Source organism: Sander lucioperca, chromosome 16 (genome assembly GCF_008315115.2).
Source record: "Sander lucioperca isolate FBNREF2018 chromosome 16, SLUC_FBN_1.2, whole genome shotgun sequence".
In the NCBI taxonomy this organism is placed as follows: Eukaryota; Metazoa; Chordata; class Actinopteri; order Perciformes; family Percidae; genus Sander; species Sander lucioperca.
The window spans coordinates 31,408,891-31,426,738 of NC_050188.1; the positions used below are offsets into that span (position 1 = coordinate 31,408,891).

The 17,848-nt window shown below is 42.4% G+C and overlaps 1 protein-coding gene across 3 annotated transcripts in view; it reads right to left on the reverse strand.

Annotated features, from left to right (window-relative positions):
• Positions 1-1,085: 1,085 nt before the first annotated feature.
• shisa7b (shisa family member 7) overlaps positions 1,086-17,848 on the reverse strand; it is a 46,593-nt gene continuing 29,830 nt past the window's right edge. For 2 of the 3 annotated variants that reach the window (XM_031294728.2, XM_031294729.2), the window contains 4 exons: positions 15,473-15,541; positions 11,448-11,681; positions 6,423-6,804; positions 1,086-5,120 (listed from right to left, as the gene is read on the reverse strand). In XM_031294728.2, the coding sequence (XP_031150588.1) occupies positions 4,637-5,120; positions 6,423-6,804; positions 11,448-11,681; positions 15,473-15,541 (1,169 nt within the window). In that variant the 3' untranslated portion in view covers positions 1,086-4,636. The remainder of the gene's footprint in view (positions 5,121-6,422; positions 6,805-11,447; positions 11,682-15,472; positions 15,542-17,848) is intronic. The other variant, XM_031294730.2, reaches the window with a different exon arrangement.

A 17,848-nucleotide genomic window follows, 5' to 3' on the forward strand; every position in this document is an offset into this window, starting at 1 on the left:
GACAACAAATAGTCGGGGAAAAAACTGACAAAATTCCCAGGTTTTCTGGCTGCACTTCTGCATGTGTGTGCTCCTGCATGCTGCTATTTTGCACTTGCACGTGTTCCAAGTAATACACCTGTTGGATTTTATTTTTGTTCAATGTAGTGAAAATATTAAACACTGGATAATATTCTGTATCAAAACACTGAATAGTCAAAGTCTCTAATAAAAGCTCGAGGACTAAATATTAAAAGGATCAAACGGCAACAAACTACCGAAAAAGCCATCCATTCATTCATCCTGAGAGTTTTAGTGAGGTTCTGTAGGGATGCCTTTCTTTCTTTATTTAGATCCCCATTAGCTACTACATTAAGCAGCAGCTTTTCTTCCTGGGGTCTTAACAATTTTTACCAAAATATTAACATCAACGCTGTACAACAATGAAGACAATTACAGAAGTGCACACAACATCTTCTAAATCATCTACCTCTCCCATTCTCACACAAATACATAAAACCAGCTTAAAGGGCAGTGAGGTGGTAAGTAGACAGCAGTAAATCTGAGCCCACGTTAATAATGTTGGTCCTGTCATTTTCTCAATTAGCAACCATAATGAATTTAATAATTTGTGGTAAACTGGGGGGAGTGGTTGGGTGGAGAGGTGTTATTTCCCTGTGCGGGGCCTCAAATTGCTCCCTTGGGTGTAGAAACACGAGGGGCGGGGCTGATTTTTAGAAACAATAGTTGGTAACACACACACACACACAAAATTTAGACTCAATATCTATGAAATAATAGTTAACTGCAGCCCTGAAAGCAATGCTGTTACACTGTGAATAGGGCTGCTTTCGTTAGCTAAACAATACATTGTTTGTCTAAAATGTCAAAAAATGTCTTAAAAATACTTGTTTTTCCGATCAACAGTCCAAATCCCAAAGATATTCAGTTTACGATTATATAAAATGGAAAAAAGCATCGCATCCTCACATCTGTCGACTAACAACAAATCAACTCATTTGTTTTAGCTCCAACTATAAACGTTGACACTGTAAAATAAAAACACACAAAGAGTCAAATCTCATCACAAAAGACACAAACAAGGCTAAGTGGGATTTTTTTTAATTTATTGTTATTATCAATTAAACAGTATGGTTTCTACAAACGCAAGAACTGATCACCGATAACAAAAGGGTTGCACATCTGTGAGACCTTGGTCTGGATATTCTTGGAATTAGACATATAAGGGGATGTAATAAATAAATGTATCATACAATTTGAGGTATGCAGAGTAGCTTTGAGAATACAAATATGCCCATGCCTCCCCCTCCCAGTGGTTTACACACACACGCACACACACACACACACACACCCACACGCACAGTTTTATCAGGGAAGCAATTAACTGAACATGGATTACAACATAACATCTGTATCAGACCTTAGAAGGTATGAGAAATGAGACATTAAAAATGCAACTGAATTTCCACGTGTCATTTACATTTCCCTCTTTTTTTTTTTTGCCTCGTTCCCTTTTAAAAGTTGATGAGATGTTTTCTCATGGTAAAAACCACGGCGCCTTTATCAGTTCCAAGTCACAATACATTCTCCTCCACGACACACTTCAGCCACAGCTGCTGGCGCTAAAGGAAACACAGCAATGGGACTCTTAAAGACGCTGTTAATACTGTAAATACCTTTTGTGCCCTCAAAGTTCTGGTAAAATGAGCACAAATGAGTTCATGGGAGAAAAAAGAGAAAAAAAAAAAAATAAAATCGCCTTTTTGAAGATACATATTTAGCAGCGACACAAACTCATCAGCCGAGTGATGTGTGACGTCACAATCGATACACTCGGCTGTTTCACTTCTATTCAAATACCAAAAAAACTTGACACGATATAAGCCTTCGATAATTTTAAATTTTCACGTTTGAAAAGTCCTCGCTTTGGTGAACGTAGCTCGACAAGAGAAGCTGCGATTGGTCAAAGTCCCCACCCTTTTTTTTTTTTGAATTTTTTTAAAAAAATTAAACGACGACAGGCCTTTTCAATTTCATCACAAGTTGATATGAACACGTAACGGCCGCGACTCGGGTCTTTAAATCGTCTTCGCGAGCTGAAGACACGGCCCCCGAAGTTTGGTCAAAAAAAAAAAAAAAAAAAAATGAGGTTCAGCATTCCTAAGAAGAAGAAGAAGAAGAAGAAGAAAGACACTGAGAGAGTTACACACACACACACACACACACACACACACACACACACGGGCACACTCAAATTAAAACCGACGCATGTACATTTACACACATACACGCCGTGACATCATAAGTCAGCACTATGACATCATCAACACTGGCTTCTGACATCGTCATGCGGTTTCCTCTTTTCTCTTTGATTGCATCAGCTCTTTTTGTTCAAGAATACAAATGGTTGTTTTTTTTTTTTTTCCTTTTCTTTTCTTTTTTAATTCCACTAGAAAGTTTGAATATTGAAAATCAGGGGGGGGAGGGGGTTATACATTAAAATTCACAGAGATTAAAAAAATAAATACATGTTTAAATAAAATAAAGAAAAGAAATAAGAGCGTTCATCGTCTGATCAGGGAGGGGGGGGGGGGGGCGGGGGTCTTTACACATATGATTATAAACCGTTAACATGAGCACATGTATCGTAGGAAAAAGATTAAAAACGGCTGGCAGGAAGCTTCGCTCAGTAATCAATCAATGTCTGTCTTTATCGAGGGTAGGCTGAAAACCTCCAACAAGGCCTCATGAGTCCCATCAAACCCCATGAAAAGGGAAGATCCAGCCCCAACGCCTGGAAGGTCCATCTCACAGCCAGAAAAAAATAAATTAAAAGAAAGTAATCATGGTCGTGTTGCGCAAGAGTTCCTTTTGCTTTGCAGAATCTCCTTACGTGTTCATATTTTCTCTCTACACAAGAAGAAAAAAAAATAAAAAACATATGCACAAGCATGCCTCCTGACACGAAATGAAAATGAGAAGCAGACGCTGTACAGAGCACAGACACACAAAGATAATTCGGTATAGCCCTTGGTGTGAAGTGTCCATTGTCCCCCTCTGCCCCCCCTTTCCCTTTATACGAGGTGAGCAGCTCAACTTGCAGGTAGCATGTGGAAGTCGTAGAAGCACGGGAGGCTTGGCTGAATGCCAGTCAGAGGCACAAAGAAACCCTCGACTCGTCTACAAACTCACAATGAAAACAGTGTTTGAGGGATGTTTTGGTCAAAACCTTTTCTTCTTTTTTTTTTTACTAATTATTACGCAAAGGGTCACAGCACAATGTTTCATAGATGATATACACCCACTAGAGTTCACTGTACAAAGTTAAGCTGAAAAATCATACCGCTGAGTGGATTTGACTTTGAAGGCCCGGTCACTCCAGAACGTGGCACAGCGGAATTAATCTGCACGTCAAGACATAGTGACCGCTCGCTGGGCTAGCTGGTGGACTGCTGTCGCTAAATGGGCTAACTGCTAACACGCTAGCAAGCATGCTAGCGCTAGTTGGACACAACAGCTCCCTGCGCTTCTTTCTATTTCCGTTGTGTCCACGCTGGCTTTTGGTTCTCAGGATTTTTACATCATTTCAGTCAATAAAGTGTGTTTTATTGAAGAGGGATACAAGGTTTCTGAACCAGCAAGCTTTTTGCTGACTGACGGGGTGTTAGCTTGCTTGCAAACGGGACAATACGTTGAATTCATTAGTAGCAGCAATTTCATTTGGATGGATTTTGCAGACAAATTGTTGCTGTTAAAATGCTGGTGTGACTGGGCCTTTATGACAGCAGCTTGTGTCCATGTAGGTCTTAATTTTTTTCCAAGAGTAAATCAAGCCATGAAGGCAATCAAGTGACAGACTAATTGTACTTGTTTAGATTATTTTTGCAGACAATGTTTTTAACTTCGATGATAGTCCAATCACAACTAGAGAAAGGTCATATTTTCCAGCCTTTAAGTTACAAACTGGCTGGCTAAAGGATAAATATGTTACACAAAGTCTTACAGGGCTCAGTAATGTTAATACTATTATTATTAATATCAGGTTAATTTCATACAAAAGCAACTTGCAACACTTTATCATAAATACAAAGACAAGCAAACCCGTCTGCCTCTGCGCGCTCTATCTTCCACAGTGGATTCAAAGACAGATGAATCTCTGTCAGCGCTCTCAAGGACTCAGAGGACAGTGCAATAAAACTCAAGGACAATTCAACAAGTTTGACTCAGTGGGTATCCTTCAATAAAAGTCACAGCGAATACCCCGCAGCCTTTGAGCTGCATTCATGATATTTTTTTGCTCTTTTTAAGTGGACATTTCTGTCTTCCCTTTTCGAAGAATGGCTGAATATTCTCTTTTTAAAAACACACAAAGTGACGAGGAGGAAATCAATTGGCTATACTCACTATGAGATTAATGTCCACCACTTTTTTGTTTTATGGAGGTGAGGGGAGGGGGGGGGGTCTGTTTGTGCAGCCCTGTGAGGCAGCCAGCTGAGATCAAACCTCTTTTCTATTTCCGGCCCCATCTCTCCACTTCATCTTCCCACTAAATGCCTCTTGACCTTCTTCACAGCTTCGGCCTTCACCTCTCTACTCACACTCTTCATCTTCCTCTCTCTTTCCCTACCCCGTCCTCTCACACTGTCACCTCGTTCTTACTCCCAGTCCGCAGTCCCTGCACTCCTCCGCCTCCGGGGAGGAAGTGCAGCTGTTCGATGGTGTTCTGCCTCTTGCTGGCGAAAGCCATCCGCCGGGCGTTGGGGTGGCCCGCTCCGCCGCCGCCTCCGCCGTGGCCCCCGTGGCCCCCGTGGGGGTCCCAGCCGCCGGGCATGCCCATCACAGGCATGCCGGCGGAACTGCCACGGTCACGGTCACGGTCACGGTCACGGTCGTGGCCTGGCGTTGGGTGGGAGTTCATCTTGATCATGTGGTGGCGCTCCAGGGACGGCGTGGCGCAGATGTTCTGCTGCGACTGGGTCTTCTGTTGGTGGCTGAGCCGGCCCATAGTGGGCACCATCCCGCTTCCTCCCGCTCGGTCGCCTCCTCCTCCTCCGGCCATCAGGCCCATCATTAGCCGGTCCTCCAGACGGTCAGGCGAGACCAGAAGCCTCTCATGGGACCTGGAACCAAAGACTTGTTTATTCTCTTTGCTATTAAATTATAAACGCAATACAATAATCATAACATACAATAATCATAAAAAGCCCTGAATAACCGCTTTATAGTTTGCCTTTATGGCTCTTGTGATAATTCAATATTATCATTTAATAATTGAATATGAAGGGATGTCATTTTTATATTTAGAGATGGTCCGATACCATTTTTTTGCTTCCCGATATGGATTCCGTTACCTGGACTTGCCCATCAGCTGATACCGAGTACTGATCCGATACCAGTGTCATATATTTTATTATGTTTTAACGGCTGTATACTACTATCCCTGTATGGATGTGATATGATTGCTATCGTTGTTGTACGGCCTGGCTCAGGTTAAACTTTTCCTGAAACATGAACGCCATAGAACTTTCCTTTATTATCCAGTTTGACAGTGAGTCATAACAGAAAAAGAACATAAATAAATTACTTTAAAAGTAGATTTTCTTTGGGGCTAAATTACGTGGTATCGGATCGCTGCATAAACTCAAGTACTTACCGATACCAGCATTTTAGGCAGTATTGGAGGCTATCGGAACATCTCTAATTATATTCGAAACTGACATTATCACTTCACAAAATATCCTTTTTTAAATTTGGAATCTCAAACAAATTGTATCTTGTAGTTGTCAAAGTTTTACACATTAAAAAGACCTCTGTTTGATGTCATGTGAAGTATAACAGTAGCACACAGTTTTCAATATTGTGATAGGTATCAATATGGCGAAAAATATTTTTTTTGGGGGGAATAATTTAGTTTTCATTAATTCTTATTCATCTCATATTGTTTTTAAGTTATTGTTTAAAATACAGCACACTATTAACACTTTAATCAAAGTAGTGATTGCCTCTTTTGCAGTAAGTGCGTTTTCTGCGTAGTACTTATGTTGATCTGATGTGTAACAGCAACTTTATGTTGTATCTTTTAATGTTTGTGGGGGTTTTTTGTGTTCATTCTCACAGTAGCAGGTTAGCCACAGAGCAATGTGGGAGCTGTATTTTCTATTTATTTTAAAAGGTATGTATAACACTGAATGGAACCGGATTATTTTAAACGCGCTGAAGAAGGCTTTGTGCCGATGTGAGCCTCATTAAAAAAGTGCAATGTCCTCCTTAACTCGGGAACCTGAGATGTGCCACCTTTTCTTCACTTTTTGCAACATGCCCATTGCATTTTGGGTAGAATCTTTATTGTTGAAGCGCAACCTCCTTTTTCAACTAAGTAAGCAGACCTTCAGTTGAGAATCGTCGTCCATCTCGTCTCTTACCTGCGGAGCGTCTGCGAGTTGGAGCCCCTGCTGGTGCTCATCATGGCTTTGTAGTACTGGTGTTGCTGGTTCTTGGACAGGCGGGACAGCGTGTTGCCCTCCCCGAGCGCCAGCAGCTGGTCCTGGGAGCGGACGCGGCGCGGCGGCCTGTCAAAGGAGGAGCTGGTGTACTGCGACTGGGCGGGCAGCGGGTACGGGTTCGGGGTGGAGGCGGGGATGTGGAGGCGGGGCCGGGAGCCGTGGAGGGGCAGCGTGCCCCGGGATCCCAGCGTGTAGTCTCCTCCCCAGGGCAGGTAGTGCTGCGAGGAGTGGAAGGAGGGCGGAGCGTTGTTGGAGCGACGCTTGGAGTTGTAGTAGCTGGAGTACTCGTCAAGTTCTTTCTCTGGTTCAGCAAAAGAGAGGAAGAAATGTGCAATATGTAAATAGGGCTGCAACTAAAGAGGATTGTGTCTAGAAATGACAATTTCCCAGAGTCCGAACCGGTGTCTTTAAATGCTTTCTTATTTCCGACTTACAGTCCAAATCCTAGATATATTTAATTTCCAACGATACAAAAGATAAACTGTAAAGGTAAACAGCTACAATTCTATGACAACTGGGTTAAGCTCTGCTGATGAAGATCATGCAATATGATGGAAAGCTGTGAATGGGCCTTGTAGTTGGATTCAAATGTCCAACATAAAGACTGAAATTTGAACATCAAAACAAAAAAGATGAGTAGAAACAGAATGGCAGAAAGAACAGAAATACACAGAAATGAAAAACAAAACCTGAAGAAATAGGGCAGACAAAAGACAGGTGGAAAGGATGAAGTGAAAAGGGAATCAGATTATGTCAAGGAGGTCGAACGAAAAAGAAAATAAGTCACTCGTTTGGCAGGAAGGGGAGGTGAAATACTTGGGACCGAGAAGAAGAGCAAGATGAGGTGAAAGAGGCAGAGAACGAAAGGTGAAATGGAGGTGATCGTGTCGGAGAGGGACAGGAAGTGAAGACGGAAATGAGAAGAATGTATAATGCAAAAAGAGAGATAGACTGTATTGCATGAGGCATGAAAGAATAAAAAAGGTAAAGGAGAAGCCCGAGAGCAAAAGACAAAAGACAGACCGTACGCAGGTAAGACGTTTAAAACAGAGTGATGAGATTTTAAATGACATGAAAATAAAGGATTACACAAAGTAAAAAGAGAAAAAAAAACGTGGAGGGAACAGTTAGCGGGGTCCATTAATAGTGAAGTCTCTGTGCTTTCTGCTCCATAGCCTGAGACCGCTTTAATCTTCAAAGTATTTCCAGGGAAGCAGCTCCCCAAGAGCCAATTTAAACCTGACCTTTAACCAGCCACCTCGCTACCTCTTCCTCCCCTCTTGCCTTGTCTTTTCTTTGTCTGTCAGGTCTCTTCCACTCCTTTTCTTTCCTCTTTCCTTTTCCCTCTCTCCCTCTCAAGGTTTCCTCCGTCTCTTTATAAAAAAACTACTATCTTTTCTCGCTGTTTGTCTCATGTCCTCACTCTCCCTCTGTGTTTACTCCCCTCCTGTAAGGCCAAATTATCTGGAGGTTTCTCCCCGGCTGCCCGCTGCAGACAAAGAAGCCTTTATCAGTGTCCTTTCTGCAGCGCCGTACGGGGAGCGACATCAAAAGGACCAGGTTTCATACAATGGCTGGCGAGAGGCTGTAGTCCCCGTCTTTGTGTCACAATCACAACATTTTAGTTTGAAGAGGCGTTCCGCTAAACGGACATTCAGGGTGTTTTTCTGAAAACGCACACATTTAATAATTAGACATGTAAAAAAAAAAAAAGTTTTTCTTTCAGTGCAACTGTGATTCAGCCTGGGTCTGAATTACAGGTTTCTGTTGAAGCTGTTTTTGGTTGGTTTGGAACAGAGGTTATAATAGTTTCGAATTTTTAGTTTGGTTTTTATTTCATTTGAGTTTTGACTGTTCAATTTCATTTTTGTTAGTTTTCAGTGTGTTTGCTAGTTTGAGTTTAGTTTCAGTTTTTTCCTTTGTTTTTGTTAGTGCCGGGTATAATGTCTCAGACGTATGTAGCTACGTGTACATACTAAATACATTGTTGGAGAATAGCCATGAAAGTAAATATTAAATCTTTGCGCTACCTTAATGTCCAGAGCAGTTATGGCACAGCGCCATCTCCTGGAATGTCAAGTCTCTTCAATTTCTGTGGTTCACTGTCAGGACAGTTGACAGAAATTCATGCGGTCTCCTTTTTTCAGTAGATATATTAGAGCTAAAAAAACTAGAACTGAAATGATTTACGTTCATTTTTATTTTATTTGTTTTTTAAACTGGCAATATAGTTTAAGTTTAACTTAGTTTCAGTTTACCTAAAATATTTTTTCACTGCTTATTTTCGTTTAGTATAACAACCCTGTTTGGAACAAACAGAAAAAAAGTAAATAGTGGAGTAAATAGTGAAAATTTAGGCTCCTTGTGGACTTGATGAACTGTGGATTGGAGCAGCTGGACTTTATACCCCCAATGACAGAGCAGAGGGAGAGAATTGTGCCACCTGCAGAAACACTCAAACAGAAAATACAAGACAAAGTCCAGTAACAGTCCAGTCAGCACTCTTCGAATTGTAGATTAACTCCGCGAAACGCAGAAAAGAACTGAATTCTAATTTTCTGAGAAAAAGGCAGTGTGCGATCATAAACTACTATGCTGTACATATGAAGATATTTTAGAAACTGGTCGCCTATTACACGTGCAGCAACAAAGCTGCCTATAAATGAATTTGTTTAATCGTCGGAGGTGGTGGATTAAACGATGTGAAGGAGACATGGCAGAAACGAGGAGGTGAATGAAGGGAAGAGCATCTGTTTCGATCCTCTGCAAGGCGAAAGTGTAAATCATGACGTAGTCAGAGATGATCTAAACCATAAAAAAAGCTGCAGGAAGGCTGTGATTAATGCGACAGAGCTGCTGTTTCTTAACGAGACGACGGAGGGAAGTGGGATGACCTCTGAAGGTCTGATGTGTAATGAGGAGAAGCCTTTTTCCGATCTCTGCACAGCGTCGTCTATTCAAGTGTTTTCTCCTTTTGATTGAACGGAAATAATAAGAGAGACTCATTTGGACTTTCACCTCATTATTGCTTCCACGTCCACATATAGCCACGGAGCGTGCACACACACACACACACACACACACACACACACACACACACACACACACACACACAATCCCCAATGTAGTAACCATCATCCATCACTCAGCCTGCAGAGGCAACTCCCCTCCCCCTGCAGTCCCCAGCAATCATAGGGCGAGAGAGGTAAAGACAGACTTTACCGACAGACCGAGAGAGAGAGAGAGAGAGAGAGAGAGAGAGAGAGAGAGAGAGAGAGAGAGAGGTTGCCAGCTGCTGCCTCTCAAACATCTTTTTTCTTCCCCGTCGAAGGCAGCCAGGCCCCTGCAGACCAGCAGCCAACGCCCCTCCCCCTATCTCCACATCTCCCTCCAATCCTTTCTTTTACCGCCTCTCCCTTCATTCTTCTCCTTCTGGCTCAGCCGTTTCTTCCTGCTGTATCCTTATTCGGCCAATCAGCTCTTTCACTGCCACCCTGATCCTTTTCTTCTGGTCAGCCAGCCTCTTTCTCCACATTTATACTCTGCCATGTTTCCTCTCTTTTTTAAAAAAAATGTATTTCCCCAATCCCCCTTTTACCTGCCCCTCCCTTCTTCCTCTCTAACTCCACCTTTCTGTCCCTTATTCCTTCATTGAATGAGGTGTATTTCAATGTGGAAGTGCAACACTAAATCCCTGGACAACACTCCACAAAACATGTTTTTTTAATTTTTTTTTTTTTAAAGTCACATAATTATAATGGATTCCAACCGGGAAGTAACTTTTTCTGGAGTGTAATCAATTTTTCTGCCATTGAATCATATGTTTAGTATGTTCCAAGCACCAAGTTTTTGTCTCATTGTAAGTAAACACACCAGCTTCTTGCTCCACGAGATGGCATGGTGGGGATTGTTAATTTACACCCAATGCTGAAAAGTTTGTTACACTGCAAGAGTGGTAAAAGAAGGACGTTTTGCATTTCTAATCCAAGATGACTGCAGCTACCATGATCCACAAAGGAGCTAATTTCTCCAGAGCCACCTTTCAAAGCTACACTGTTTAATGCTCAAACGTGACGCGGGCAACATAATCAAATGAACCCTGTATAATAATTTATAACTTTTGAGATTCTAATAAAGACAGAGCGCATCGTGTCATACTCGGAAAGCCACGCCCCCAGCAGAGGGGAAAACAACTCTCCGCTCTCCGTTGACTTCTATTGCGTGAAGGTGCCTCATCATCCATTCTGTCTGCTAGCAAACAACAGAAACATGCCTAAAAGCTGCCGCGTGGTGGGATGCACTACCAACAATGTAAAGAACCCGTAACTTAAGTTTTTACAAGCTGTCGAACCGAAAATCTGAGCTTTTATGAAGACAGAAGTGGATACAGACGTGAGGAATCAGCAGGGAGAAGGGGAAGAGCGTGGGATCCTGACACTAACCCAACGATATGCCAAACAGTACATTTGCAGCAAGCATTTTGTTGCCAAGTGAAATATCCAAATGTCAGCATTAGGCTAACTATATTTCTGTAAATTAGGCTAATCAGATCCCTAAATCAGGATCCCACAGGCCTCCCATTCTTCCTGTTGATTCTTCACGTCTGACTCCACCTTTGTCTTCATAAAAGCTCCGTTTTTTTGGTTCGGCAGCTTATAAAAACTTAAGTTATGGGTTCTTATGGGTACATTGTTGGTATTGAATATCACCACACGTTTATAGCATTTATAGTTTTTAGCCACTGTAGCAAAAGAACACTTCCAATATCACTGGGCTGTATTCACCTAAAAGCCTCCAGTGGTCCTAAATAATCAATGAATCCCACTTGCTCCTCCCCTCTCCATCCCTCTCTCAAGTTTCCCCTCTTTCCCTTCTCCCTCGCCTGTATTTCCACTCTCTTTCTACTCCCCCCCCACATCCCTTTGTCTCCCCCGCGGGGCTCACCCAGCCTCTTCAGGGAGCTGTAGCGGTTGATCTCAGGTTTCATGGCCGACTCGTAGGACGGCGGCAGCTGGGCCAGGTTGTGGAAGGAGTGGGAGAAGTTCGGGTGGCTGCTGTTGTGTCTCATGCTCCCGCCGAGGATGCTGCCGCCACCACCACCGGGACCTTTACCGCCGCCTGAAAGCAGGGTGGCTCCAGAGGAGAGCTGGGAGGTGTTGTTCATACGGGCTCCACGCTCTGGATGGAGGGAGAGGAGGAAAAAAGGGGTGGAGGAGGGAGGAGAGGGGAGATGGAGGAGAGGATACGCAAGTGAGGAAGAGATGGGAGATAACAAATGAGGAAGGAAAACAAACAGGAGCACAGAAAATAAAGGGAGGAGTTCAAGAAATGGAAAAAGAGGTGAGTAGAAAGAGAGGGATGGAGCATGACAAATAAAAAGGAAAGGAAGGGGAACAGAAGAGATGAGGATGGGAGGGAACAAATTAGAGAACAGAAAAAAATACAGAGAAATAGAGGGAAGAGAAACCAAATAGAAAGATAGGAAAAGAAATGGAGAAATGGAAAGAAGAAGGGGAAGACAGAACAAGAGAAGATTCAGTACAAGCTGGTTAATGATCAGTAAACACAGGAAATGTCTCCGAGCTCCATGGCGACCATCTATAAATACAACTCTGTACTGTTCATCTGAGGCTCCAACACAAACATAACAGCCACATGTAAATACATAGAAATACACGGATAGCATCAGGGGGAGGAATCTACATACACACACATTCACATTTATGCAAAGTGCAAAAAGCAGCACATCGATCGACACACATAAATATGATTTGTCTTATGTAAGATTAGCAGTATGCGGGAGGGGCTGTTTTGCAACATGTACAGTATACCCATTACATCATACAGTATACGAGTACATTCATATTTTCTAAACAGCAAACAAAAGGAGGACACTTAGTGATCCAACATGTCAGTACACTCAGCAGTGACCTCACATGTGTGGGTTCTGTACATTTAAACGGGGACAATGAGCTAAAAGGTACATCTGATATCGACAAACACATGCTGCCTATTGCTGGATCATCTTCAACCACTGACAAGATTTACACAAAGAGAACAGGAGAAACTTTAACTGCTGGGTGACAGCAGCCGATATTAAAAAAAAAAAAAGAAAAAAAAGAAGAAGGTAAAAACGTGAGACTATAACGCAGCAATAAAAGATTACGTAACTCTGGAAAATTGTTCATTTGCTGTTGTTTCCGGTCTTTGAGACACAATCGATGTCCAGTCCATTCAGGGTGGTAATGGTTATTATGAGCTGCGATCTCGTTAAGATTACTGCTGGACATATACCGGTCATTGACCATTGACAGTAATGGCCAATAATGGCCAATAATGTCTCTGTTAAGCGTCACCCAGGGACCCACACACAGCACATCGACTTCTGTGCTGTGCATGTTACACACACATACGGTGGGGGGGGGGAACAAACAATGCTAGCTGCTTTATATGGTTTATAAAGCACGAGGAAGGCTGCAGAGAATTAAAGCATCAAATATTTGAGCTAAATGTTCTGTTTTTTCGGTGTCACGATACAGAATTAGCCCGGCCATTTCTATGAGTGCAAGGTAATTGTTTTGTTCTTTGGAACACCTACGATGGCTGACAGAGAGGTTTGATAATGGTGTCATGGAAAGATGAACTTTGTTCAATGTGTTGCAGTCTCTGACTCAGAGAGCTGAAGTGTTCGGCTCTTGTGTCGTCCCAGGAGGCCGTTAACGTTACCTAACACAGGAAGAGTGGGGACGACACTAGAGAAAACGAAGGACGAATCGCAGATTCAAGTTTTCAAATCTCGATGGAATGGCGAAGGAGTGAACTAGAATGGCGCAGATTGTGCGTACACACGGAAGACTTGCATTTATTTTTTTGAAAACGTAAAAATATCAAAGATTTTTAGACAACCTCCTTTTTGCCTGATTACGGTCTAGCACCGAAACATTGCCGTTAAATTTATCTTTGCAAGTTAGACAGTGTGCTGGAGTTTCTTTGCAACTTTTGACCTACTCGTCCCTCTCCTACGCACCCGTCTCATGTAGGTGTGCAAAGTATTTTTCTGTTCTGAAACAACCTCCTTGCCCATTCATTTTGTCCATTGCACCCTATTATAGGCAAACCCTTCAGTGCAAACAGCACAAGTAGTTTTTTTAAACACAGCAAAGACACAGTAACAAATCTAATTAGCAATAATGTATGCAACAAATACTTCATTATTAGTTTGTTTTTGTGCGATATAGGTTATTAAACTTGACTTGTTGGTTAAGATTAGCAACTGAATAACTGACAATATTACTGCACATAAAAATCTGAATTTATACAGAACTTTTATTGTAATCTGTAATCCAACTTGTTTTTATTCATTACTGTTGCCTTCTTGTGTAATTCATCCCCTGGGGGACACATGCAAGTGTAATGGTTTGGAATAACTGGCACTGAAACAACTTAAAAAGTTCAGTGAAATCACTCATCGCGCTTGTTCCCTTCATCCTCGGGATATTTCCACACACCTTATTCAGTGTTCTGTGGCAGCCATGTTAGATGCAGCCAATTAGCCTTTACGTACAATGACTTTTTGTTTATTTCCAGACAGCAACAGATAAATCCCTCGTGCTAGCATTGCTTTTCTTTGTTTTCCTTGTTTTCTTGGTGCAAAGCCTGGGAAAACAGAATCAGGTAATGCGCAGTGAGATCGCTTAAAGGGTACCAACCTGGACCTATTTTCCTATGTTTTTGTGTCTAAGTGACTTATGGGAACAACAATCTTTGACATTGGTCCAGTATTAAGTGAGATCGCTGCAGTCTGCAGCGGCGAACCAAGCTACAATGTAAGTTAATAGGGCAATTGTGCAGCTTGTATTTACCTTCACAAAAGTGCTCGTTTTGCCACTGACGGGCTCAGATTAATATTCTAAGTGTCTGACAACATTATGGAAAGGATTTCTAAAGAGAGTCGACCTTTCTGTTAAAGAGTGAGATCCTTTTTTTAAAACATAAAAACATCCGCAAAATTGTAAATGTGTGTAATTGTAAATAAACAAACAGTCATTTTAGCATCGTAAAATACACTTCATTCAAAGTTGACAAACAAAATAGAACTATAAAAAGCTGTTTTGGGTCGTCTTTCCACTTTTCCAACCTTCACAACTTAGTTTTGGTTGAAATAAACACATAGTTTGCCGATTTACATGTGAAAATATGATGGCTCTATACACGTTAAAAGTATTGTTTTTTTAAATGGAGTCTGGTGGGTTTAACGCTAGCGACCTCAGAGCTGTTTCTGGTTAAACAGAAAGGTCTTAAATAGGTTTTTAAAGAGTCTATCTCTGTAGGGATCCTTTCCATAATGTTGTCAGACACTTTCAGTGGCAAAATAAAGCACTTTTAGTGGACCAAATTGTCCCATAAGGTTACATTGCAGCCCGGTCTGTGGTTGCCGGTTACAGCGTTCACTCTTAATACTAGACCAATTTCAAAGATTGCTGTTCCTATCAGTCACTTACACACAAAAACACAGGAAAATAGGGTCCAGGTTGAAAATAAAACGGTAGTTACCCTTTAAGCCAAGACCTCTGGTAATATCTAGTGTCAGCTGTAAGCACAGTTGCACATCACTGCTACACAGAAAGGAGAAGAAGGAGAAGAAGCACATTTGGAAGCAGGCTTGTGGTGGTAAGTGGGTGGTGGTGGTAGTGGGGAAGACAGGCTTGCATTAAGCAGAGGGCAGGCCAGACAACTTTTAGCTCACACTCTTATGAAAGATGTGTCACGTTCAACACAACATTGTTCATAGGTTTTTAAAAAACCCCAAACAAATGTGTGTTGAAATGATACAGCTGTTTTAAGAGTGCAGGACGACAAGCCGTCATACCGACAACAAGACAGACAGACAGTGTGGTAGTGAGGCCGTGGATCCGGCCGGCGGCTCGCCGCCGCCTGTGCTGGACCGTGCTGCTGACCACGGGGCTTACCGATGGTAGCAGAGTGTTTGGGGCTGGAGGCAGACCCCTGCTGGTTAAAATGGTGGTGCATGTTCCCAGCTGCAAAGAGAGCAGAGCCGACAAACTGATGGACAACCACTCTAGAGACACAGAGCCATGTGTTGAGTAAGCATATGTGTCAGTAGAGAGAGAGAGAGAGGGAGAGAGAGAGAGAAAGAGGGAGAGGACAGAGAGAGAGAGGAAGAGAGAGAGGACAGCGAGGGACAGAAAGATAGAGACAGGGTAGAGACAGACGGTCCCTCCAGGTATTGGCTTTTTTTTCGTTGTTGATAGTTTTACTTTAGTGGCACACATTTCCACAATCAACTCTGCTGATTTACATTAAGCAACATTACATGTCTTTTTATGTCTTCGGCAACTCCAGAGTGGGAGGAGATGAAAGTAAATCAACCCTTTTATTCTCCATTAGAAGTTTAAAATATTCAGTTTTCATTTAGTCTGTTGTTTGCATATTATAGAAATAACAGAAACTATCTTAAGCAACCTACTATCCAGTTTTACAATCAATTAATTTTACAAAAATATGGACTGTGAGTCCAGAGTCTTTGACGTGACAAAAAAAGTAATATACAAACATTCTAGCATTTTGGGATATCTTTATTTGTACTAAAGTACCACATTTTTCTTGAGTTGATATTGTTATTGTTAAAACCTTAGGCCGCAATTTCCACCAACTGCGGCTCCGCGCTCCGCCGTCCTTCAATGCCCGCCAGGTGCGGATTTGTTGCGGAACGGCTGTGGCCATGACTGACAGCTGAAGTCCTGAGGACCCACGAGATCTCGCGAATTCACGCATGATCGCGCGATATAACAGGATGTAGTTTCTATAAACAGAACCACAGACTTGACTTCAGGCCTGCCTCCGCCCACTATGACGTTTTCAAGGTGTAGTGCAGGTAAATATGATCCGCTGTGAGCACGGTGTATTTTATTTTGAAAATTAACCGGATGTTTAATTTTGTTTCTGTGCTCGACTTTCCTGTCCCGCACAATCTGTCCTGTGCTGAATTGCTGCGGAGCTCTCCGGCATCCGGCAAAAATAGAAGCTCTGCATGTCTGCTCCGGAGGGCTGCGGATCGCCGGAGTCGGAACGCAGCCGTTCCGCAGCCGTTCCGCAGTCAGTGGAAATACACACATTGACTTTAATGGAAACCTATTGACTACGCCGCCGTTCCGGAGCGGATCCGCAGCCGTTCCGCAGTTGGTGGAAATTGGGGGTGAAGGTTCTGCAAAAAAAATCATGAAACAATTTAGCAAAATCCTGGACAGACTGAAAGAGAAGAGCTTGTTCTGTGAGAGGTGAGCGACAGTGGCAGCAGAGAGTGACAGAGCAGTAAAGAGAGACGTGTGTGTGTGTGTGTGTGTGTATGTGTGTGTGTGTTATTTTTGTGTGAATTGTTACAATACAGGAAAACAAACACGTTCACCAACACTCTGATATCCAACTCTCATTTTTGTCTCATCATCAGAAACAACTCAAAGCTGTCGGGAGTGGGCAGCCTGAGGTGCATTAAGAACGAGACCATTAAATAAAGACTTGTTGAATTTGTCTTTGATGACTTGTAGCCACTGTCAGGGTCATGGTTACCTCAAAAACAAAGCATACATCACTTGATTTAGCTGGGAAAATATGTGAAACAAATACTGTGAAAAACATCCATCTGTGATAGCAACTGTTAAAAAACAACAACAGCCCACACATTAGACAATGTAAAGATGACTTCCACTGCATTTCAGCATTTGAATACTAAAAGAAAATGGGTTTTTTTTGTGGCCAAGACACAACCTAAGAAACACGACAAACGTCACTGTTAAGGTCTAAAGTTCAGTGACTGTGCCATGTTGAGCATTTAGTTGATCAACAACTTTTTTAGGTGAACATTATGACTAGCTGAACATCCAGTTGTAGTCCGTTTGCATTCATTATTCACGCACAGAAACACTGAAGGGATTTCTGTTGGCACAATGCATCAAATGTGTGGTTACATTTAGAGTTATTCCCTACCAAACACAGAATAAATTAAGGTGAATCCACATTATAAGCAATCAAAAGGATTATTAGACAAACTTTCTGCAAATGGATGAACTAATGTGGTTTCATTTCCTCTTTCACACTGGCTGCGTGGCGTGAGCGTGGCGTTTCTGTTGCGTGTCAGTTGCGTGGCGGCTGCGTGGCGTTTTCTATGTCTTCACACACCAGAAAGGTGTCTGACGCGGAGCTGCTGCTGCTGCTAGCCTCGTCTGGGCACATGTATGTTTCCCATCGATAAAATGAAATAATAGCGTGTTCTTCTACCCTATATACTGATTTGATTACAGCAAAGACGGCGTCGGCATATTTCGATA